Source organism: Helicoverpa zea, chromosome 29 (assembly GCF_022581195.2).
Source record: "Helicoverpa zea isolate HzStark_Cry1AcR chromosome 29, ilHelZeax1.1, whole genome shotgun sequence".
Lineage (NCBI taxonomy): Eukaryota > Metazoa > Arthropoda > Insecta > Lepidoptera > Noctuidae > Helicoverpa > Helicoverpa zea.
Genome location: NC_061480.1, coordinates 2,593,763 through 2,619,274, shown reverse-complemented (window position 1 = coordinate 2,619,274; position 25,512 = coordinate 2,593,763). Strand labels below are relative to the sequence as shown.

The window sequence follows — 25,512 nt, the reverse complement described above, 5'->3', positions numbered from 1 at the left end:
ATCTAACACTGAAAGAATTTTTCAAATCAGACCAGTAGTTCCTGAGATTAGCGCGTTCAAACAAACAAACAAACTCTTCAGCTTTATAATATTAGTATAGATTTCTATTTATCACTTGTTGTTTCTTTGAACCCTGAAGGCTCCGAAACTACTAACCGATTTGATAAATTCTTTCACTGTTGGAAAGCTACACTCTTCCCGAGTAACATAGGCTATATTTTATCCCGGTACGGGCAGTAGTTCCCACGGGACGCGGGTGAAACCGCGGACAGAAGCTAGTTTAAAATAAAACCTCAGGGATTTTTAAAGTTTCTGAAATGTCTACAAAAGAGTATCTTTAGTAGAAAGAATGTGGCAAGATTACATATTTCGACAGAAAAAAAGAACCAGTTTATTCTGTTTTTACTGATACGTGTAAAACTATTAACTTAAAAGTCGTAGGTCGGGTTATTTAAAGTTTACATTAAAGTGCAATAAAATTGAGCCAGTTACGAAATATGTATTTTAAATACGGAAAAAAAATCGACTAAGTGTAAGTTGGACTCGCGCACGAAGGATTCCGTAACATATATCTTTTATTTTTTTATTTAATACAATATTGAAGACCTACAGTCGCTCCTTGTAAACCACTGGTACTCAGCTGAATCCGGTTAGACTGGAAGCCGACCCCAACATAGTCGGGAAAAGGCTCGGGAGATGGATGAATGGAAGACTTACAGCTGTGTAAAAACTTAACAAAAGATGAAGTATAGACGATAGAAAGTCAATTACAAGTCCTCGCTTATAGTAACAGTCAAGAAATAATGTGCACACAATGTATGATATGATATGTGAAGTCGTGGTGCCCTAGTGGGTAAAGAACCAACCTCTTAAGTATGAGTGTGGTCGATTCCAGGTTAAGCAAGTACCAATGCAACTTTTCAAAGTTTATATGTACTTTCTAAGTATATCTTGGACACCAACGACTGAGTTTCGGATGGCCCGTTAAACTGTAGGTCCCGGCTGTCATTGAACATCCTTGGCAGTCGTTACGTGTAGTCAGAAGCCAGTAAGTCTGACGTTCGATAAAAAAGGCTGATGATGATGATGACTTGTGATTGTGATAGAACAAAAAATATTGACCTATCACAATAATTTTTTGTACTTACATACATGGTATGCCAATTAAGCTTTTTTGTAAACCGGTTTAGTCAGAATCGGGGTTAGTTAGTTGAGGATTCCGTTACATAGTTGTTAAAATTATTTATGAGTGTCATCACTAAATAACGGTTTACATTAATGCCGAAATATGCATATAAATATGCACTCATAAGTGGTGAAATATGCACTATCAAAATGCAATTTATTATTTAAATTCACATTTTTTTCTCAGCTACCTTTCGCCAACGGTTTTATCCGCATTCGGTAGCAAATACTTCGCGCACTCGGCTAAGAAATAGGCTGTACCCTCCCTCAATAAATGGGTTATTTAAAACTTGAAGTGTTTCTCAAACTGGTCATGTTATTCCTGAGATTTGCGCTTTAAAGCAAACAAACATTTTACAAAAAAATGAAAAAACTAGTTCAATAATATCCTTAAGTCAAAAATGCGTGACAAATGCTTACTAAGCTCAAACCGCACCAAAATCGTTTAAGCCAAACGAGAGATAATCGCGCATAAACAAACACACATACAGTTCAAACTGACCACCTCCTTTTTTTGAACTCAACTAATAAATACCTATATATGATTATTTACTGTAGTGTCAAAAACCTCTAATTACGTCCGAAATGACACCAACCTAATACCCTTCAAATTGTCGCCGACGCCGACCTAGATAGTTCCCACGTAATCTTGTTATGTACCCAATGTGAGGTCAATAACTGACCATGACCTTTGTCTGTTTGAGTTCTTCAAAACTATAAATATATAATAGTATCGTTGCTCTAATAGCCGTATAATACGACTTTTGTGTATGGGCTTCTACTCCCGGGACAGGTCGAAATCGCCTTAAAGCAGCCCTGAGGTTGAAAGTTGTTTATTGATAAGGGTGTATCAATCATCATTAACATGTTCTCCTATTCACATTAATGATGTTTATGTCGGTGGTGCTTGTAATCTCTCTCCGGTGGTGTCGGATTGTCGTCGCATCGCGCTATGAGAGTGAAGGAATAGTGAGTGCACCTTTGTCCAAACAAATGTACCACACATGTACTATTACATCTGCTGGCTGGTCTCCTTATATGAGAACAAGCCGACAATCGGCTAAGACGCCATTATGACCAGTAAGCCAAATGAAACCCTAGCCGTGTTTATCCCGGGAGTTATTCCTTCTCAAACAATCCCCCATACAAAATATATTTACATACTTACCATTGTTAACATTTGTACCAAAAAGGTATTATCTATATGTCCAATCTATTTAACCAAATAAAGATAATTTGATCGCTACAAGGCCTGACCTTGTTGAATCGACAATACGTAGGTTATGTGACGTTGGAAGCCATAGTTGAATCCACTCGTATATACGTTTTTGTTGGTATAAGTCCTAATAATGTAGCCTAGTTGATAACCGCGGTTTGTTCTGCGTTTTGGGCGTTTTCTTATCAATTTTGCTAATTAAATGATAGTTAAGGACTAAAGTTATTTATCATATAATTCATATAATCGCGAGGGAACTGCCTCATGGAACATCATCAGATCAGAGCCCCCTCCCGCTGTGGGTGCAACGTGAGGGAGTGTCAGACTCTTACTGACTAAACCCACCATGTTCCTTCTGAAGCCCTTTACGTACCAGCGCTGCGGTAACACGCGCGAACAATCCCACAGCCCAGGCAGGACGAGGGAACTGCCTGAAATAGATAAAAATTAGCCTTAACCCTTTGTTATAATCAGCTATGCCGACGATGCTATTTTTTTTTGGGTTTTGCTAAAAACATTCTATTGATTCGTTTTCAAATTAACGCAGAAAGTACCACGTCCGAAACTACAGATTTTAACTTCACCGAACAAACAAAAAAATCGGAATCATTTGCAATGTTTTTTGTACCTGACCCGAATTATTTGCACGTAAGTGTAGTAGGCAAACAGCAAAGTTTTTATAGATAATGTTATGTTGTTGTTATATAAAAACGGTTGATATGGCAAAATACTGCAGGTATGCTTAGGGCTGACAGCAACTTAGTTTGCTAAATTAGAACGAATATTTACCTTACGAATACTACCTTTTATAATTTTAAACAAATGAACTAATGGAAATGGAGAAATCTTAAGATGGAGAAAGACCACAGGCTACTTTTATCCTATGCGATGTTGCTCCCAGCGGATGCAGGTGACACCGCTAGGGCGGCAGTTTAATTGAGGAGTTCGATCGACTATTATTACTTATTGATTTGTTTATTAAAGATAAAGAATGTATTTGTTAAAACACATGTTATTTATTGTACATAGAATTTTGACAGTAGCCCCATACGAGTAATATAAAATTCCTATCTTTAGTAACTGATTCAATTGATAGATACATTATTGAAATCTACCGTAAGATAAATCCAGGGAAATCGATCAGATGGCAACCCTAGTATACCTTCCACTTGTCGGGACTATAATAATAAATTACAATACAAAGGGGATACAATGCGACATTTTCAAGGCCAAACATTTTATGACTGCGCCCAAAATCACCAATGTGTCACGTTCGTACTAAAAACTCGGTTTTTGTACTAAAAATATATAAGGTGCTTTAATATTACCTGCCAGGACTTGAATGGGGGGTAGTATTGCGTTTATAGATTACAATAGTGAAGATAAATAATTGATTGTATGTCATATTTTTTTTCATATAAAAAAAAATACGTATTTTGACTTAATTTATTAGTTTAAAACCGTCCAGTAGAGTTGCGCGTTGCCACTCGTGCAGAACAGATAGAAAGAGATAGCAGTTGTTTTCATTGACAAAGTAACACTACGCGCGTAATTTGTGAACCACGTTATGCAGAGTAGAGCCAATGTTAATTTAATTTGTTTAATGTCTCAAATTGAATTGACTGTTCCGGGGAACGAAATTTCTTCACTATTGCGATCTATAAACGCAATACTACCCCCCATTCAAGTCCTGGCAGGTAATATTAAAGCACCTTATATAATGAGAGGCTTTTAGAGGTATTAAAGGATCATCTGCCTAGCCTTTTCCCTAGTATATTTGGGTCACCTCCCAGTCTAAATAGGTTCAACTGAGTACCAGTGTGCCACATGGAGCGATTGCCTATCTGACCTCCTCAACACAGTTTCTTAGCCGGGCAACGCCTTGGTTGTCAGACTATCTGTAATGACTGCTAAAGATGTTCAAATGACCCATCAACTTAAATTACCTCCCGAGGTTAAGAGTTAAACACGGAGGAACTCATTATGATGAAATGGTCATACATCCACGGACCGCACGCGCCGAGCTATGCTTAACCTTATGACCGATCGAACCATGTGGCTGAGTACATAGTAAATTGAAAATATTCTCATTTTGAAGATATCTTTAGAATAATTTTATCTGCAGTTATAATTATCGTAAAGTTTCAATGCCTTACATTCGTTTCCGTAAACATAATTGATAAAATTACAATCAATTACCTAATTTAATTATTATCTTAATTATTTCATAATGTATCACAAAGTTTAAGTAATACGGAAGTGTTTTGATCTGTTTATCTAAGGTTCAAAAACATGCGACATGCTTCATTTATTTTAGGCGTGGGTGAAATCACGGGAAACTACTACCTACCTATATATCTAGCAAGTATGACTTAATTCTTACTTAATATTATGAACAATAAAGTTTATTGATCCAGAGTTACATAAACAAATCACTGCATAATGTAAGGTGGTAAATTAATACAAAGGTACGCTGTAAATACTTTGAGAGAGACATTCTATTATATATAGTTCTGTGGTCCTCAATAGATTAACTAAAAGATTCGCTGTAACTACTTACGAGAGGCATTTTATTAGTCAGGGTCCTCAAACTAGGTGGTGCCTGTATTTGGGGACCTAATCTCTCTTGGGGATCTAATAAATGCGAAACTAACTGTCTACTTGTCGCGCTTTCACACCAAAACTACAGAACCAATTTAATTGTAAATTGGCACATGGATAGCCTACAATCTGAGAGAAGTCATAGGCTACTTTTTATCCAGATGTGCAAAGTAGTTCCCTTAAAACGTTGATTGAACCGTAAGTACGGGACAGCTAGAAAGATTATACAAATACCGTTTGATAACAAGATGACCAAAACCAGATATTTTTTTTATTATGAAGAATATATTAGCATAAATTATTACGGTTATGGTATGGCATATCTTAAAGTAGATGCCAACTTATATTTAACGATGTTTCTTTAAATTTTTATTTTGGTAACTTCTAAGTAATTAAGGCTAGATATTTTAATAAAGTAATACATAAGTAATTTGATTATAACAGGCAAGGATTATTTCGTTATTTGAATGTAAATTAGGCTGGAAAGGCTCACCCCAAAATAGTTAGGAAAAAGGCTCGGAGGATGAGGATGATGAATGTGAATCATGCTGCTCAATCAACTGGGTTGAAGAGGTCAGATAGCCAGCCATTCTATGTAAAATTGGTGAAGACTACGATTTCTTCTGTTCGATATAAAATAAACGAGATTGTAAACTATGTGACCTTGGATAAATGGGTATAGGATAATGCAAAGAAAACGAGATATTATGTTGAAACTAAAAAAAGGTACAATATGCATAAGTATGCGACACTTCCCTAAATCACTGGTACTCAGCTGCATTCAGTTAGACTGGAAGTCGACCCCAACATAGTTGGGAAAAGATTAGGCAGATGATAAGATTGCTATAGGTACTGTGTTTTTTTTATGTCCGTTTAGTCAATGACCGCCAAAAGACAATTCCCACGTTAAACAATAGTAAAACAATTATGGTTTTTTTTATTACTTAGGTATTTTTAAACTAACATGAAGTCTTAATTTGTGCGTCGTTCATTCCAATTAGGCTGCTTTGTCTACTAATTTCTAGAAAACCGAAACTGCCTAAAAAGGGACTATTACAAAGATTTCGCTGTCTGCCTGAAAGTTAGACAGTAAACAAATAACTAGAAAATAAGTATTTTTTACAGGCTCCTATCCTATTTTTAGATAAACATGTATCTACCATTTACCCGCGTCCCTTCTGAACTAAAAACTACTGCTCGTACCGGGATAAACTATAGTCTGTGTTACAGTGACATCATTTTTCAGATTGGTTTAGTAGTTTCGGAACAAACAAAAAATGTTTCCTCTCTATTATATTAGTATAGATTTATAGATGGTGCAAAGCCCTTCGTTAGCTGGCCTAACTCATACATCTGGCTACGTAACATTATTTGCAAAAACGACTTAAGTTAGCCAACTTATAGGCTATGAGACGAGTGAGGCTTCTCGATACGCGGCTCAGGTATCCAGTTACGTAATGAGACAAGTATATTGTATATCCGCATCAATTGAACGATCTACTTGACGTAATATTGCGATAGTTCTGTTACAGGCAAAAGCAATAACCTTTCTTTTTATTAACACGCTTATATTACCTTCAAATTGTAACTATGTATGTAAGAAAATCTTGCGAGTCTTAATTTGACCCACTTTCCGGTCTTCGATTAGGGTGAAATTTTGCAGACTCTCGGAGTTTTGATGACAATACATGGCTAACTAAAAAACGTCATTACAAATCCAATATGGTGGCATCCCCAAAATGGCGGACTGGCTATTAAAAATCCACCCCCATGATATGGGTATCAAATGAAAGGGTTTGCTGTCAGGAATACTAAAAATAATATATTAAAAAAAAAGCGTGTCTTTTATTTGATGGGCAAATCATCAAATGACTTACCGCTGTGGGTGCAGCGTGAGGGAGTGTCAGACTCTTGCTGACTAAAACCAGTCTGACCTAGAGGTATTGGGTTGCCTGGGTAACTGGGTTGAGGAGGTCAGATAGGGCAGTCGCTCCTTGTAAAACACTGGTACTCAGCTGCATGCAGTTAGACTGGAAGCTGACCCCAACATAGTTGAGAAAAGGCAGATGATAGATATAGATTTTATTAAAATTCTCAGAGTGGAAACAGCTTAGTATTAAAGGCTAGTTATTTTTAGGTATAATTAAGGTTCGATAAGTTTGACCTGTCATGTCGATAATTCAGAAACCTGATATTTGGCGAACACGATGACTCATGCGGTTGTCTTATCTTAAATACATATTTTGTTTCTATCTTAGCTAAAGAGAAGCTTGTTTAAGTAACAGCCGAAAGAGTTGATCAAGGTTAAGCGATTGTCGCGGTCTCTCCAAAGATGTGAGAGCAGTGTAAATCTTCAAAGACAAAGACAAAGACAAAGACAAAGATCATTTATTTGCCAAAACACGGGTACATAAAAATACATTTTTATGATGCATATTATGATGTCTTAAATATTTAGGTTTGAACCAACATGTTTTACCATTACTGGTGTACAAATATAAAAGTGGAAAACTACATACAAGTCAAACTTAACACTACACTACATTGATGATGATGTCCTCCTAGCCGATTATCGGCTACGGCGGCTGTTCTCATGTAAGGAGATTAGCCAACTGCGCAGGACATATTATAGTGCACAAGCATTTGCGCAGACACAGGTGCACTCCCTATTCCTTCACTCTCATAGCCCGATGGGACGGGAATCCGACACGACCGGAAAGAGATCAGGCGCAGGACCGACATTTACGTGCTCTCCGATGCACGGGTGAATCAATCACCAACTACCAGACTTCGGGCTGCTTTGTGAAAGTCTTCTAAAACCCACAAAGCGATTTCGGCCCGACTCGGGAATCGAACCCGAGACCTCGTGCTCAGCAGCCACACTTGCGACAACTAGACCAACGAGGCAGTTTAGTTTAGTTTAGTTTGAGCAGACACTACATTAATTAACTGGTTAATCATCAAAAATTGTCATTAAGGAAGTCATTAACACTATAGTAGCATTTTTCTGTCAGGAGTTTTTTAAATGTTTTCTTAAATTGTATTAAATTCATTGATTTTATGTCAGTAGGAACTTTGTTATATATTAGTGGAGCTTTGCATACAACACTTTTGTGCAACAGCGCTGTTCTCGCAGGATGAACACAGAGTCGGTTATTATCACGCCTATTACGAGTCACAGTGTCAGATAAACAGGGAAACAAACTCACTACATAGTATAAAAGAAAGTAGTTTTTTTCTGTCCCTGTATCATTTATTACGCTTAAATCTTCTTAGGTTTTTTTTAATAGATAGAGTGATTGAAGAGGAAGGTTTATATGTATGATAACATGCATTTAATAGTGGGAATGTACTATTATCCCATGCGAAGCGGGGGCGGGTCGCTAGACTATTATATTGTAATGGATAAACTAACCAAGGGGTATCGGGTCGCCCGGGTAACTGGGTTGAGGAGGTCAGATAGGCAGTTGTTTGACTTTCTGGCTAGCCGTAACCACTGCAAAAAATATTCAAATGACTGTCGGGATTCACCAAATTAACGTGCCATCCGAATCACGGGGTAACTCATCATGACAAGATTGTCACCCATCCGTGGTTCGACCTTGCCAAGTGTTGCTTATTCTTATAATCGTCGCTTTTTCGAACCATCCCGCAGTTTTTTTAAAGGCGAGATACCACAAAAACTGTGTTCGCTCACAAGGGTTGCAGTTTCGCAGACATTTTACAAATGTTCGCGCGCAATGTGTTACTGTTTGCTAAAGCGAGTACACCACAAGACCAGAAGATACATTTGTGTGCGTCTAGAGCGAGTACACCACAAGATACATTTGTGTGCGTCACAGTGCCGACAGCAGTGGGATCTCTCTAGATTTGACTATTATTGGACCATAAGTCAACAAATGCCTTGTTACCCTAACAAGGGACGAACCAATTAGCTTTTATTGACCACAATTGACCTATTTCCTGTTCGTTAAGACGTTTTATCCTATAGTATAGGCAGACAGACATTCAGTGTCGAACTCACACTCATACTTGAGAACCAACCTCTCTTTTCCCACTTCTTCTTCTTCTTCTTTCGTATCGATGACATGTCTTACAGTGAGACTACACTTTGTCAGCCCAATATACCGCCACAGCGATAGCACGGCCGGACGCGCTCATTAGGTCCTGCCGCGAGCAAGTTTCAGGGCACAGTGGACATGGCTTTGATTGAGGTCGTAATGACGGGGAGTGGGTTAACCCACTAGGCCACCACGATTTACAATTCTGAATTACCTAATCTAGCAAATAAATCCCCTTCCACTTACTCAGAACCAGAGAAAAAATGCTCTCTTGACATGACATATCTACAAATTGAAAATATGAACTAGCTAGCAACTACATCCCTCCTACTACAATCATCTACTACAATCGATCGATGTAATCGATACTACGAACTTACGCATTTATAATATGTATTAGTAGAATTGAAATATGCACTCTATCAAAAACATAAATGCTGATGAACATGAAACAATGAACTCTATCAAAAATATAAGTGCCAAATATATATTCACCAAAACAACAATGACATAATAATCAGTGATAAACAATAACTAAGTGATAACAAAAATGCTCGGTCGCTTCCGTCGCGCTGCGCAGAAAGTTGCGCGCGCGCCGCGTGACGTCATAGACGAGGATGCAGACGCTGCGTATGACGTATCGCACTACTTCTGCGATGACGTCGCCGATCCATGGAGGCAGAATGGTAATTATACTAAACTTATACTAATATAAAAAAGAAGAAATTTTTTTTTTGTTGGTTTGTACCCAAAAATCTCCGAAACTACTGGACCGATTTGAAAAATTCTTTCACTGGACGAAAGCTACAATCTTCCCGAGTAAAACAAGCTGTAGTTTGTTCCTGTACGGTGAGTAGTTCTCAAGAAAATCGGGTGAAACAGCGGTGACAACTAGGTAGTTGTAAGTATCGCGGTACAGAAAGTTGCGCGCGCGCCGCGTGACGTCATAGACGAGGACGCAGACGCGGCGTATGACGTGTCGCACTACTTCTGCGATGACGTCGCCGATCCATGGAGGCAGAATGGTAATTATACTTAACTCTAAACACATGTAATAAAGAAGAAAACAAGAAAAAAAATTGTTGGTTTGTTTGTACTCAAAAATCTCCGAAACTACTGCACCGATTTGAAAAATTCTTGCACTGGTCGAAAGCTACTCTTCCCGAGTAAAACTATAGCTAAGCTATATTTTGACTCTGTACGATCAGCAATTCTCAAGCAATGCGGGTGAAACCAAGGTGACAGCTAGTTGAAAGTGTCGCGCTGCGCAGATCGTTGCTGATCCATGGAGGCAGAATGGTAATTATGAACATGGTACTTATTTATAGGCACTTATAGGCTTTTTGAAGGAGTTACCGCGGCGCTGGTGCATAAAGGGCTTAAGAAGGAACATGTTGGGTTTTCATAATAATAATATCGGGACACCTTCTTTTCACACACGGTTGGTTAGCCTCATGGTAAGTTATTATATAATTAACTTGTGTTATGGGTGCTAACACAACTGATAAACTACATATAGCTACACATATACCTACTTATAAATACATATTGTAACACCCAGACCACGGCCAACAAGCATGCCCATCACACAAATGTCGACCGAACCGGGAATCGAACCCGGGACCTCAGATTCGGCAGTCCGGCTTGGCTTGGTTTGGCTTGGTTTTAGTCAGTAAGAGTCTGATACTCCCTCACGCTGCACCCACAGCAGGAGCCGTCATTTGATGATGACCCATCTCAAAAAATGGCAGTCCCTTCCGGTCCATTTGTGGTCGATGGTACTTAGTAGCAAAATGGCCGGACCAAATTGGATGAAAGTGGCAAGGAGTAGGCAGAAATGGAAAGATTTGGAGGAGGCCTACGTCCGAAGACGGACAACCTAGGGGCTGTGATGGATGGATGGTACTTAGTAGACATTCCGAGTAACTGGAATTTCTACAAATGGCTAGTTAAGAACAGAAGTGATCCAAGTAACATTTTTGACAAAATGGAGCTAAGTCGATTTTTGGAACTTTTGAGTATGAAGTGAGGTTGTGCAAAAGTAATCCAAGTGCTATTCAGTACTTTTTCAAACAAACTCTTTTATGTTACGTTTCTGTATTTCAACAAATATTGCTATTTTCTACAATCAATATTCAATAAATCAATATTTTTATCAAAATTGCATTTACTAAAGAAAAACAGCTATGAAAGTTTGAGTTATGTTTATATCTATCAAATAACAAACATATTTTAAATCATGTGCTCAACATAATTATGATATTCATAAAAACGCATTTCTATGAATATCTCAACTTTTAAAAAATGCTACTTGGATTACTTCTGTTCTTACCTAGCCAAATACATGTATAACTGTTTTAATCGTACTAAGATAAAACAGTAATGGCCTTACTACAAAAACTTTAACCACTGTTTTACACTTGTCTAAAAAAAATGTGGCTCCAAAATGAACCATATGTCAACGTCATAATTTGACAATTTTTTAGACAAGTCTTAAACTGACGTTAAAAAGTTTTTGTGGTAAGACGGTAATTCTTCACATTAGTTTTTTTTTTCAGCATTTCAGAATCATTTAAATATTGATGCTGCTTACTCATAAATTAAACAAGTTATATTAGCACATTCTTATAAATAATTTATTTTTGTCAATTTGCGTATTTCTAGAAACTGTTTTACTTGGTTAATCCTGACTGTCTTATCAGTTCGATCGTTTCACAAATATATGTTTATTTGATGAACCATCTAGATTCTAGACCGCTATTATTTACAGTTACGAATGTTCTAGGGTGACTGATGACCTCTATGGAATGCCATAAATGTTAATTATTTTCCACATCTGACTTCAGAGATCCATTTATAAATTGTACCCTAACTATGTTGGGGTCGATCGGCTTCTAGTCTAACCTGCAGCTGAATACCAGTGTGCTACATGGAGCGACTGCCTATCTGATTTTCCGACCCATATACTTGGGCTACCCAGTAGCCCTAGGTAAGACTGGTTGTCAGACTTTTGATTTCTATGTGCCGATCCGTTACCCGACCACGTTAGCCGTAACGTCTGTCAAACATGCTCAAATGACATCCGGGACCCACCAATTTAACGTGCCTTCCGAAACATGAAGGAACTCATCATGACATATGTAGGTCACCAATCCATTGACCAACCATATGAAAAAGCAACCCCTGCGGCTGTTATCCACCAGCTCTTTTTTTGCAAAAAATACTTAAAATGATAAATGTGTTTCTGATGGCACGTTAAACTGTAGGTCCCGGCTGTCATTGACCATCCTTGGCAGTCGTTACGGGTAGTCAGAAGCCGGTAAGTCTGACACCAGTCTAACCAAGAGATATTGGGTTGCCCAGGTAACTGGGTTGAGGGGGTCAGATAGGGCAGTCGCTCCTTGTAAAGCACTGGTACTCAGCTACGTCCGGTTAGATTGGAAGCCTACCCCAACATAAAAGAGAGACAAGAAAAGGCTCAGGAGATGATGAATATTACCCAACCACGAGCTGTTTTTTGCGAAAGTTTACTAATGTTAATTCATTTTTCTCCTTTTTCCAGATGCTCTAGAACGCGAACGCCTGTCGCAGCACGCAGCACTTAGAGAGCTTGTCTCTCGCGGCGACTGCGCCCAGCTTAAAGCTCGGTTGAGCGCGCTCGGCAACCGCGCTGGCTTGATAGCGAATCTAACGCCTGGAGGAGCTAATACTTTGCTTTATGTGTAAGTTTGAGCTAAAAATTCCTTAGTCATATTGTCTGTCCGTCGCATTTTCAATATTTACATACCGTATGTTACTGTAGAAGGTATTTGAGCCATTTTACATTTAAAACCATATTGTGTACACCTAAATTCTCGCAAATTAAGAACTTTGACCGATTTAAAAGGACATAGGCTACTTTTGGTTTCCTGTACGTGGGTGGGACCGCTGGGGAACAGCTAGTCTATATGGCCTTTCTAAGAACCTAGTAGACTATTCTATGTTCCAGATTCGATAGCTTTCGTTGTGAGGGCGCGATAGATAAACCGAGTCACTTACATTACATCGTTTAGACTAACAATTAGAACTCCATAACAATGTTCTCCGAAAACTTTTACCAAAGCAAAAACTCACAAAACCTCTTATATCCCCTTTTCCCTACAGAGCATCAGAAGCCGGTCTCACCCAAGCGGTCTCCTCCCTCCTAGACGCGGGCGCGGACGGACGCGCTCACCCGGTGACAAAGTACTGCCCGCTATACATCGCCTGCTACCACGGACACGCGGACATCGCCAGGCTGCTGCTCGCCTCCTTCCCGCAAGCTGTGAAGGTCAGTCTGACCACATTTATCGAAGCGGAAACACTGTTCGGAAAAGGCATTATGTCTGCGTTATAAGCATCCGCTCAAATCCTACGACGCAACGTGACGCCGGTCAACAGCAAAACGAGCCGTTTGTATAGTCGAGTAGTGTTGTGATACGCAATCGGTTTAAATCGATTCCGCGTCGATAAGTTTGACTAAAGATTTCCGTAAAATACAGTAAAGGACGAAACTTTGGCCCTAAAATAGTACTATATATTTTTGAGCAACTATGTTTTGTAATTTATTTTTGTGCAATGGTTCTTCATTCGTGTGTTTTCCACGGGCTAATGTTCAACAGCGGACTTTCTGTGGCTGAAATGATGATGACCACTCTTAAGAGTTCTTTTCTGTTCTGTCCCGATCTCTTATATTCATGTAAATCTTATTCTCTATCTTCACAGCAAGAGACGGTAGAAAAATGGCTGCCTCTCCACGCGGCGTGTATCGGCGGTCACGCAACGATGGTCACCTTGCTACTAGAATACCCGTATCCTGATAGCGTGCTCACTACTTATACGTAAGTTAATCCTTAATTTTTACTTGGTACTAGTTGTTTTCTGCGGTTTCACCCGCGTCCCGTAGGATGTAATATAGCCTATATAACTCGGGAAAAGAGTAGCTGTCCAACAGTGATAGAATATGCTAACTCGGTTCGGAATTTTCCAAAAAATCTTTCAGTTTTAAATAGCTCATTCTTATTATGGCTATCGATCCGGGTACGCACTACCGCTGTCAGAAGCTTGCAATAACAAAAATGCGCAAGTTACTCGGCCTTTGTGTTGGTAGGGCTTTTCCGCCAAAAACTATAGAAATAAATAGTCCAAGAAAGGACAGGCTACTTTTTAAATAGTTGCGTAAAGTGATTCTCCCGTGACGTGACCCGGGAGTGACCGCTGGAAACAGCTAGTACGGTTTATCAACTTACCACGATCAAACGCGTTCTATAATATACTGTAGTTTAACTATATTTCTATGTTAAATATGATGTTATTAGCGACGCTACGGGACAGTGGCAGTACTCGGCGGCGTTCGATGTGAACGCGCGTGACGTCAGCGGTCAGACCGCGCTGTACGTCGCGTGCACTCTTGGGAACTTGGCAGTCGTTGATGCGTTGTTGTCGCATACGGTCGTCGCTTTGCCTGCTCCTAAGCCTGATCAGGTGAGGTTTATTTTATTTTTATTAATTGTCATCAGCCTTCATATCGTCCCAATACTGAGATAGACCTCTCACATAGAGAAGAATTACGAATTAACCACCACGTGCACGAGATGCGGGTTGCTGATTTCGGACTTTATAATAAAGATTCCTCGAAATGTTTTCCTTCACCTTTTAATCAGTCATTGGCGTCTAAGATATACGTAGAAACTACATGCGTACTTAGAAAAATGCCATTATAGTTCGGCCATTCAGAGAATGCGTTCCTGACACGTCGCGATTGAACTGACGACGTAACTTTGCAATGGCGTTGCAGTTACGATAAAAATATTTTTGCTGGTTGTTTACCGTTTTAACAATTGAGGAGCATTAAAACAACATTATTATATCAATAATCAATGAATGTAGTTACGTCGTCAGTTCAATCGCGACGTGTCAGGAACGCATTCTCTGAATGGCCGAACTATAGCACTTGTCTAATCCGAAATCGGACCCTTACACTTCAGAGGCTGGTGCTTGGCCCTCTAGGCCACCACGACTCAAATTAATATTTTTTTGTATTGAAATATTTCAAAATGTTATAATAGGTAAAAAAAGAAAATGTATCGCCACTTAGTTTTGTCAGTTTCAACTGTTACATCCAGTATATTATATCCTTTTCATAAAGCTCCTAACTCCGTATAAGCTATGATCTTCATTCCACCAGGATTCTGAAGAAACCGTGGTAGCTACTCAAGCGTTGAGTCCACATCGCGGCGGCATCTCACTCGGCATACATGCTATTGTCAGCAAGTTAACTGGATCTTCCGGGAATAATGTAAGTGGTATTAAGTTTTATTAATACTCGCGACCCTCCCCATTTTGCTTCCACACCTCTCGATCTTTTGAGTCCTCCCACCAATCAGGGTTATAGGCATCCAGGTCATCCCGCCATTTCTTTCGGGGTTTACCCCGCCTGCCATGGCCATCCTGTGGTAGCCACAGTGGGGAGGCCTTTGACGTCATACCGACATTTTCAGGATGGTGGACACTCCAAACGCAGCACGATCTTTATCGGACAAGTTGACCACCATTTTCTAGTTAACTTTATTAAACGAATCTCAAAAATGAAACTTGTATGTACGAAGAGTCATAGTGACGTCATATCGACAATTCCAGGAGTCAAGCATTAAAAAACGCAGCGGCACGAAAATTTGCGCATTCGAAAAGTTTGTTGGACTCATCGTAAGGAAGGCATTCACAAAGTCTTAAATGTATATGTATAAAAAAAAAAGCATACATAGGGATATAAGGACAGAGAAAGGGACTTTTTTTTTTTAACGACGTCAAAAATCATCAAATGACCCCTCCCGCTGTGGGTTAGCAGCGGTGAGGGAGTGTCAGACTCTTACTGACTAAAAACCGTCGTGTTCCGTCGTAGGCCTTTTATGTACCAGGGCCGCGGTATCTCTTTCGAACAACCCGCAGCCCCGGCAGGCAGAGAAAGGGACTTTGTTCTATACTATGTAGTGAACTAGTCGGATTCGCTACGACATCGCTTCGTGTGCGGAGTTTTTTGATGCCCGTACTGGGCATGAATATTTTCACATGGGGCACGGGTCGTGTGCGTGACCTAAGAAACAGACATACTGACTGACAAATGTATTTATCTGGGGGCACGGCAGTGCCCCAGCCAAGTCTCGAGCAAAACGGGCACGGCCGTACCATCTTTTCTCGAAGCGATTCGCGGCTGTTTCGCCCCCCCTATATCTTCGACGTGGACAAAGCTAGGAGTTTAGGTTTTCGGTGAATAATAGTAGGCAATAGAACAAGCTTAAGTTCGAAATTACATGCCAATTGAATTAATAGTTTAGGAGTTACGGTCGATCAAAGTTACACCATTTTGTCACTCACTGACTCACTGATTCACTGACAGATCATCAAAAATCTAAGGTACTTCTAGCAGACTTAGAAACTTCAAATTTTGCACCAAGATAGGTCATTAGCCACATATAAAGGAAAAATTATAAAAACATTAAAAAATAATATGCCATAGAAAACAATTTTATATTTGCGGTTTGGCAAAAACATTATGTATGGATTTTGACTGCATTGTTAACTTTGTTCGTTGTTTATACCATAAGTACCTATTCAATTGGATGAATACATACATAGAATAGAAAAGAATAATATAAATGTAATACATAGACTATCATTAATACAAATTAATACATAAAGTTCATAATTCATTAAATTAATAAAGCTAAAACTCCATTGTATTGCGATAATATTGTATGCGCGCTCGATAGATGGCGTTGTACCTGTCTGAATCGCGCTATGGTTTCGTTACAAAGCGCAGTCTAAGTAGTACTTCAAAATAATTCGATAAATTTCATTTGATAGCGCCATCTGTCTATGAAAAACCATTTCGAAACTAAAAAATATTGTAATGATAATTGATATTCGGAGAACTTTACGTGTTATTTGGTTTAGATTAGCTAGTTATAGTTGTAGTTTGTAAGTTAGTAGATATATATTTATTTAGTTATTTATTTGTTAGTTAGTTTAGTTCTATTTAGTTTGTTAGTTATTTATTATTGACTATGTGCGCGACGGTGGCGACGCGTAGCGTTTACAACATTTGCGGAAGCTGTCAAATAATAACCATGTAAACATTATAATTTTCTTTGCGAATATAAATAAAACCAAAGATTAAAATAGTGTTGTTAACATTATTTAAGTGCAATTTATTCAATAGTTTTACTGTAAAATGAATATAATGATAAAAACCGGGTTTGAAACATCCGCATTTGTTTCCAATTTCTGCCGTGTTGTGCGCTTCGGTCGTTATTGTCCGCCGCTACTCGCTTTGCACATAGCCAATACATGTATATATGCATATATATATAAGTTTAAGTCCTATTAATATGTTGTTATAGTAGTAATTGTAAATATAGTGTAATGGAACGTGAAAAAAAATAAAGAAATACACTTATAAAAAATAAATGAGATCCCACCAAAAACATTAAATGTAAAAAAATGCCAAGTCTCTCGATGCAGTCTTTCCATCGTAAAAAGTTTTGAGATCTCATAGAAGCCAAGTCCTATTCAAAATATTTTGTAGTTATAAATCAACATTTAGTAACTGTATCAATAGTTTTCTTTATATTATAATTATAGTGACTTGGCAATGAGCACAAATCAAAAGCTGCTTGCTGCCTGGAATTATGTGCAAATATTACTGACGAGACCAGTGATCAGATTATTTGTTATGTGTGAATCATGATGGTCACTACCGACTACATGCTCCAATACAATAATTAAGAATACTTTACGGGCCATCGCTTAAGAAAGTAAATGAATCGAGAGTACACTAAGACTGACTGCCGTTGCCGAAATTCGGTTGGGACGACACGGATAAACCAAAAGAAAATTAATTTTGTGATATTAATGTTTACGCATGCGGTCTATGTAACTTTCAACTCCTCCAAATATGCCGTTTTATTTGTTTCTTCTTGTGCTCATTGCCAAGTCACTATAATTATAATATAAAGAAAACTATTGATACAGTTACTAAATGTTGATTTATAACTACAAAATATTTTGAATAGGACTTGGCTTCTATGAGATCTCAAAACTTTTTACGATGGAAAGACTGCATCGAGAGACTTGGCATTTTTTTACATTTAATGTTTTTGGTGGGATATTTTATATTCGAAACTATAGAATTTAAGGACTTACCTCCCCACTCAGAGACATTTAATGGTTACTTAAGCCATTCCTTAGTGAAGGATTTGTACGACATTCCGTCACTAAGGAGTGACTTAAGTAATTATTAAATGTCTCTGAGTGGGGACGTTAGATTTTGTTTACATGGTGACTTTTTTACCGCCAGCGCTGGCAACTTTTCAATGATCCTACTAATATTATAAACGCGAAAGTTTGTATGTATGGATGTTTGTTACTCTTTCACGCAAAAACTACTGAATGGATTTTAATGAAACTTTACAATAATATAGCTTATACATCAGAATAACACATAGCCTACAATTTGTAAACATATTGTTCGAAATACTAAACCTGCGCAGACGAAGTCGCGGGCACCAGCTAGTTTAATATAAGTCTACTTTTAGGTGTAACTAATCTTCTTTCTATAATAATATAACAGGAAGAAGTTATTTTTAAGTATTCTTCACCGACTTCCCAAAAAGAAGGGGATCTCAATTCATTAGGATCCTCTTTTTTTGGTAAACTAAAGACTCCGGAACCACTCGTCCGTTTTGAAAATCCCTTCGATGTTAGGTAGATAGTAGAGCTAGTTGTCCTATCACGTCTTGTAGGAGAAGTTCTCAGTCCTCATATGCATATGTCTGACGACAAAATCTTAGTAACAGGGGCCCGTTACACAGCGAAGTCTTAGTAACAGGGGCCCATTGTATAGAGAAGTCTTAGTAACAGGAGCCCGTTGTGCAGCAAAGTCTTAGTAACAGGGGCCCGTTGTACAGCGAAGTCTTAGTAACAGAGGCCCGTTACACAGCGAAGTCTTAGTAACAGAGGCCCGTTACACAGCGAAGTCTTAGTAACAGGAGCCCATTGTATAGAGAAGTCTTAGTAACAGGAGCCCGTTGTGCAGCGAAGTCTTAGTAACAGGGGCCCGTTGTACAGCGAAGTCTTAGTAACAGAGGCCCGTTGTACAGCGAATTCTTAGTAACAGGGGCCCGTTGTACAGCCGTCTTAGTAACAGGGTCCGTTGTATAGCGAAGTCTTAGTAATAGGGCCCGTTGTATAACGAAGTGTTAGTAACAGGGACCCTGTTGTTTAGCGAAGTCTTAGTAACAGGAGCCCGTTGTACAGCGAAGTCTTAGTAACAGGAGCCCGTTGTACAGCGAAGTCTTAGTAACAGGGCCCCGTTGTACAGCGAAGTCTTAGTAACATGGGGCCCATTGTCTCCTTCGAGTACGGAAACCTTAAGAAAGAAGCCTACAGCTGTCTCCATCTTCGGTCTTCTAGGAGAAGTCCTCAGAGCGGCGTATATGCCCGGTGGTGGTGGAAGCTGGGAGGGGGGGCGACGCGTGCGTCTCTTGCGCTGCGAGGGGGGGGCATGTCAGGCTGCTGAAGAGGCTGTTGGCTGCTGGTGCTGATGCTAACGCTTCTGCGTTGCCTCCGGCTGATTTGGTAAGTAGTAGTAGTTTTTCTTCAGAAATATTATTGAAAAGATCCTCAAGCCAGGCATGAAGCGTTTAGTTTTAAGTTAAGTCCTAAGTCCTAAGCGAAGGTCAAAATGGTAGCTATATGTTAAGAAATTATAGCCTTACAGTTTTACAGTTAAAATGGCTTTGATGTTTGCTTTAACCCGCTAATCTTAGGACCCCAAGGACCTCTATGTAGTACAAGGATAACCGTCTAACGAGAGCCCCATGAGGTGTAGGCTATTAGACCATTGGCTGTTACGACAATCGGCACAATAACAGCCGTGTCGACATTCCACATGGCGATAGCCTCGTGCCCTAAGTCGAGATACTTTATTTGTTTCTCTTTCTCAGCTTTCACGAGGTTTTTATCATTTATCATTATCATGGATTTATCATTAAGTTTCCTATATATTTTTCCTAAAACTATGTACAATATAACACAGATGGGCGGTAGCGACGGTACTCGGGACCGTCGTCGCTCCCGCAGTGCGTCGGCCGCGGTCACAGCACGAGGCTCCGCCGGCCCCTCGCCCGCGAGACCTGCTTATAATAACGATAGTAAGAATTATATTAAGATTAACGCTCAATCCTTCTTTGTGTGACTGGAGGGTGGTGCCCAGCATCATCAGCCTCCTGCCTTTATATCAATTTTGTTTGTGATAGGCGCAGCATGTATTTTTATACTCTTCTATCTGCCGTCATCTCACAAGTAACATTCTTTCTAACCATATCCACTTTCAACATGATCCATCCATCGTTTCTTTGGTTCCTCTTCCACTATATCCGTCTCCTTTCATACTCATTACCTTCCTCATAGCGTAACAAGACCTATTCCCAGCAGTGAGACGAGAAGCTGATGATGATGATGGAGTTTTGTTTTCTGGTGGCGTCAAAATGAGACATTATAACTGCATGCAATTATGTATTTGACTGTGAGTATCTATCGTTTTATATGAAACGACGGCCTATGTGATAGGTCTTAAAACTCAAATTCTATTGGTTGTTTAAAATGAACATCGTTAAGGCTGCGGCTCCACTAAGGCGGAGACGAGCGGAGCTGAGAGGAGACGTGTGGGGATCGATTCATGTAATGTGATTGGTCGTTCCCTACACGTCTCCTCGTAGCTCCGCTCGTCTCCGCCTCAGTGGAGCCGTAGTCTTAACACCAGGACTTCTCTCCGCTTCGGCAGATTAACACCATTTTTAACAGACTTCCCAAAAGGGCCTACTTCATTTAAACTTTCTACCTTCCAGGAGACAGTCCCTGGACAGCGCTCTCAATAGCAGCCCGAGCCAAGAACGTGCAGATAGTAGAACTACTCCTGCAGCACGGCGCCACCGACCCGCACTGCCGCGCGATCCGAGAGTGCAGCAGACACTCTCTCACCGAGCTTCTGGCTAAGCTGCTCGCTACTAAGGTAGCTAACATTATATGTAGTGCAGTGGAACTACTCCTGCAGCACGGCGCCACTGACCCGCACTGCTCAACACCTCCAGTGGGGCCCAATACCACAGGTGAGGTCCCACCCCCGGCGGGGCCCACCCCCCGGCATGGCCTACCCCCTGCGAGGCCCACACTCGGCGGGGCTCACCCTCTGCAGGACCAACCCCCAGTTGGGCCTACCATCCTCAGTGGGGCCACCATCTCCAGTAAGACCCCCCAGTAGGGTCCGTCACCTTTAGTGGGACCCACCAGGGCCAACGCCTGCCAGGGCTGTGTAATTATAATGATCCCTCAGCCCCGGCAGATATGGAGGCGGTTCTAATTGAATCTTCGTATTTTTTTACATTTCTTCCCTTATATCTGTCTTTAATCAACCAATTTCATATTTTTTTTGTTTGTACTCCACAGGCCTACCCCGACCCGGACTACAAGCTGAACAAATCGATGATATCTGAAGCGCTATTCAGCAGTCGGTCAGGTGACTCCGCGCTGACGTACAGTTCTCTCTGTCCCACTGTCGCTGTCATGCTCAACTGGAGAGAGTTGAGAGCCCAGCTCGCTACTATACGGTTAGTTTATATTTATATCTTTAATTCACTACAAAACAAAGTCGCTTTCTCCGTCCCTATATCCCTATGTCCCCATGTCCCTTTGTACGCTTAAGTCTTCAAAACAACGCAACCGATTTTCATGCAGAAATAATCAGGCTAATCTCAGGAATTACTGGTCCGATTTGAAAAATTCTTTCAGTGTTAGATAGCCCATTTATCGTTAGCTATGTTGGGGTCGGCTTCCAGTCTAAGCTGCAGCTGAATACCAGTGTTTTACAAGGAGCGACTGCCTATCTAACCGACTCAACCCAATAACAACCCTTGGTAATACTGGTGGTTTCGGACGTACTGGCATCCGACTACCCGTAACTACTGCCAAGGATGTTTAATGACAGCCGCGACCTACAGTTTCACGTGCCATATACAAACTTAGAAAATTTGCATTGGTACTTGTCTGCTTTACCTTACCTTTCAACGGTAACCATCTCAATTCAGACCTTGGCTATCTTCAGCTAATCTTTCTCTTCCACTTCCAGCATGTCCTGGCTCCGTCAAGCAGCTCTCCGTGTCAACAGTAAGCTGAGCAGCAGTTCCGGAGCCCTGCACGCTCTCACCAGGATAGATCTATCCAACAATGAGTTACGACTGCTGCCTCCTGAACTCTTCACCATGCTGAGCTTGAGGTAGGTCTGATGGTGGTAGGTATGTGCCAGTTGATAATAGGTACGTGCCAGTTGGCAGTAGATCCGTGCCAGTTATTGTAGATCCATGCCAGTTGATGGTAGGTCTGTGCCACTTGATAGGAAATACGTGTCAATTGATAGTAGATACATTTCAGTTGATAGTAGGTCCGTGCCAGTTGGTAGTAGGTCCGTGCCAGTTGGTAGTAGGTCCATGCCAGTTGATAGTAGCTCCGTGCCAGTTGGTAGTAGATACGTGCCACTTGATAGTGGTGAGTGTATCAATCGTGTTTATATATTTTAATTAAAGCGACTTGGCAATGAGCACGAGAAGTCAAGAGTATTTAAGTCCAAGTACACTGACCACATATGTACCAGTTTTATTAAAACAACTGTTGTTTTTTCATTTTCAAAGTAAACAGTTGCTTTGAAACATACGTTTATATTGTCGTTAAACTAGGGATTAATAAATATTGTTTTATTTATTTACTCAAAAACAATACAGTACAGTTCTTCTTACTAAAACTAGGCTGACAGATTACTTATAAAAAGAGAAGTAGCATCTGCAGCCGAACTGGGCGTGAGCCTGTATCTCAGCTTACAGCGCCGTTGCCCTCGGGAACAGTTTATAAAGTACCTAAATTAGTAAGATACAGAAGTTTAGTCTATAGTTTAGGAGCGATTAATAATACGTAAAACAAATTAGGTAACTATAAAAGAAAGAAATTGGGTAACTAAACTTAAAATTACTTACAAATTACATTTGTGGAATTATGGATGCGTGTATATGTGTGGGTATGTGTGTGTGTGTGTGTGTGTGTGTGTGTGTGTGTGTGTGTGTGGGTGTGAGTGAGTGTGTGTGAGTGTGTGTGTGTGTGTGTGTGCGCGTAGACTGGAGTGTAGTGTGGAAAGTGAGTGTATGTTATACCTACATATTAAATATTAAAATATTTCGACTGACCATTTTCAGGTACTTAAACGCAGCCCAAAACAAACTAGAACGTCTCCCAACCCTCGAGGATCCGTTCGAAGAAGATCTGGACAGCAAGAGACGGAAGAAGAAGTCGAAGACCAGACCCGAGCTGTACTCCGCGCCTGTGCTGCAGGAGTTGTATTTGCAGGTAAGGGGTTTTAGATATTTTTTGTATAAAAACGGGTTTTTGCGCATATTTTTGTATGGTTGTTTTTTTTAAATAGGTTGGTTTCATTTTGGCCTCAGTTTTAAGACAAAGTTTTTGTTTTGTATAAAACATGATGTTTTTGCATGGATTTTCTCAAATGGGTTGGTTTGATATTAGCCTATTAAAAACTAGGTGTGTTCCAACAGTCTATCCAATGTCGTTGAATATTTACGTACAATTATAGGCACACGATTTATATTAAGGTACATGAGGCAGTACGTAACGGAGTATGTGTAGGGCGAGTACATAAGGAAGTACATAAGACAGTAGAATTGGGAAAGTAGATAAGGGCAGTTATACGGCGGTAACAAACAAGGGGAGTAGAAAATACAAAGGGGCATACCTAAGGTAGAATTCTAGAAAGGCAGAGTACATAAGGGAGTAAATCGGGGCTTACATGTGTAACGGATATTTCCTTTCTACCTGTACTAACATTATAAAACTGAAGAGTTTATTTCTGTGATTGCTTAAAGGCGCTTATGCCAGGAACCACTTCTCCGATTAAAAAAACACAGTGTTAGATAGCTGATTTATCGCGGAAGACCTTATGCCCGTTTTCACCAATAATCTCTTAAAGTTTCCCTAACTAAGTGTCACTTAGCGTCAGTTGCACAAAGCTTCGTTAAAGTTAAAGCTTCTTTAAATATATTGCTGGCTCTTTCTTTGTTAACCAAATAAAAAGTTTCAGCGATAGATTTAAAGAAGCTTTAATGTTAATGGAGCTTTGTGCAACTGACGGTTAGAATAGGGGCTCCCCCAATAATGAAGGTTATATGGGACACTTAAACTTTGGTGAAAACGAAATTCGTATTAAGTGTTCCCTAAAGGCTCTTAGGGATCCCCCCTAAATTTAGGTATTTGTTGGTGAAAACGGGCATTTGACTACTTTTGAAAACGCTGGTGGAAGCTTATTCTGGGTAACCTTACTTTCTTTTCCCCAGGACAACCGCCTCGAAGAACTACCAGCTCTCCTATTCCGTCTACCCAGTCTCTCAACTCTTGACGTGTCAAACAACAAGCTTCGAGCCCTCCCAGCTGCCATGTGGAGTGCCCCAGCGCTGAGGGACCTGAATGTAGCCCTCAACCATCTGCGGGACCTGCCCCAGGGCTGCGAGGTTAGTGAGCTTCACATCATGTCCAGAGCCTTTTCCCGACTATGTTGGGGTCGGCTTCCAGTCTAACAGAATGCAGCTCAGTACCAGTGTGCCACATGGAGCGACTGCCTATCTGATCTCCTCAACCCAGTTACTAGCAACCCCTTAGTAAGACTGGTTGTCAGACTTACTGGCTTCTGATTACCCGTAACGACTGCCAAAGATGTTCAAATGACAGCCGGGACCTACACTTTAACGTGCCTTTCGAAACACGGAGGAACTTGTCATGAGATGATGGTCCCCCATCTACAGACGTTGCTTAACCTTATCGATCGATTCCTGCGGCTTTTACTTATCCACGAATTGTATAGACTAATATTAATAACAATATTATATTAATAATAATATTATAGATTAATGTTTTTCTTCAGACAGTCAATAAACAATATAAAGAAAACATCCCACGTCGTCTACTTCGATCTTACTGGGTATTTACTTACTAAACTTTATTGTTGTTCATTTTGTAGATTCGTCGATATATCTATTTATGGATACATATGATAAAAATTAAATCACTTATTTAAAAAACCCAGCTCAAAAGCTAACATTTAAGAATAATACTATCCTCCCCACTCAGAGACATTTAATGATTACTTAAGTCACTCCTTAGTGACGGAATGTCATACAAATCCTTCACTAAGGAATGGCTTAAGTAACCATTAAATGTCTCTGAGTGGGGAGGTATGTGCTATACTTTCACGACGCGTTGGGGTAATAGCTTCAGTATTTAGTTTATCATTTGAGATATTGCTAGACATTATTTTCTTTT

At 40.0% G+C, this 25,512-nt stretch overlaps 1 protein-coding gene across 1 annotated transcript in view; it reads left to right on the top strand.

The window, feature by feature from the left end:
- LOC124644344 (leucine-rich repeat serine/threonine-protein kinase 1-like) overlaps positions 1-25,512 on the top strand; it is a 93,158-nt gene that overhangs the window by 7,065 nt on the left and 60,581 nt on the right. Inside the window, exons 4-15 of the mRNA XM_047183656.1 lie at positions 12,626-12,785; positions 13,207-13,372; positions 13,807-13,922; positions 14,400-14,565; positions 15,269-15,379; positions 19,552-19,716; positions 20,177-20,291; positions 20,988-21,151; positions 21,586-21,746; positions 22,265-22,411; positions 23,379-23,529; positions 24,531-24,704. Of these exons, the coding sequence (XP_047039612.1) occupies positions 12,626-12,785; positions 13,207-13,372; positions 13,807-13,922; positions 14,400-14,565; positions 15,269-15,379; positions 19,552-19,716; positions 20,177-20,291; positions 20,988-21,151; positions 21,586-21,746; positions 22,265-22,411; positions 23,379-23,529; positions 24,531-24,704 (1,796 nt within the window). The remainder of the gene's footprint in view (positions 1-12,625; positions 12,786-13,206; positions 13,373-13,806; positions 13,923-14,399; positions 14,566-15,268; positions 15,380-19,551; positions 19,717-20,176; positions 20,292-20,987; positions 21,152-21,585; positions 21,747-22,264; positions 22,412-23,378; positions 23,530-24,530; positions 24,705-25,512) is intronic.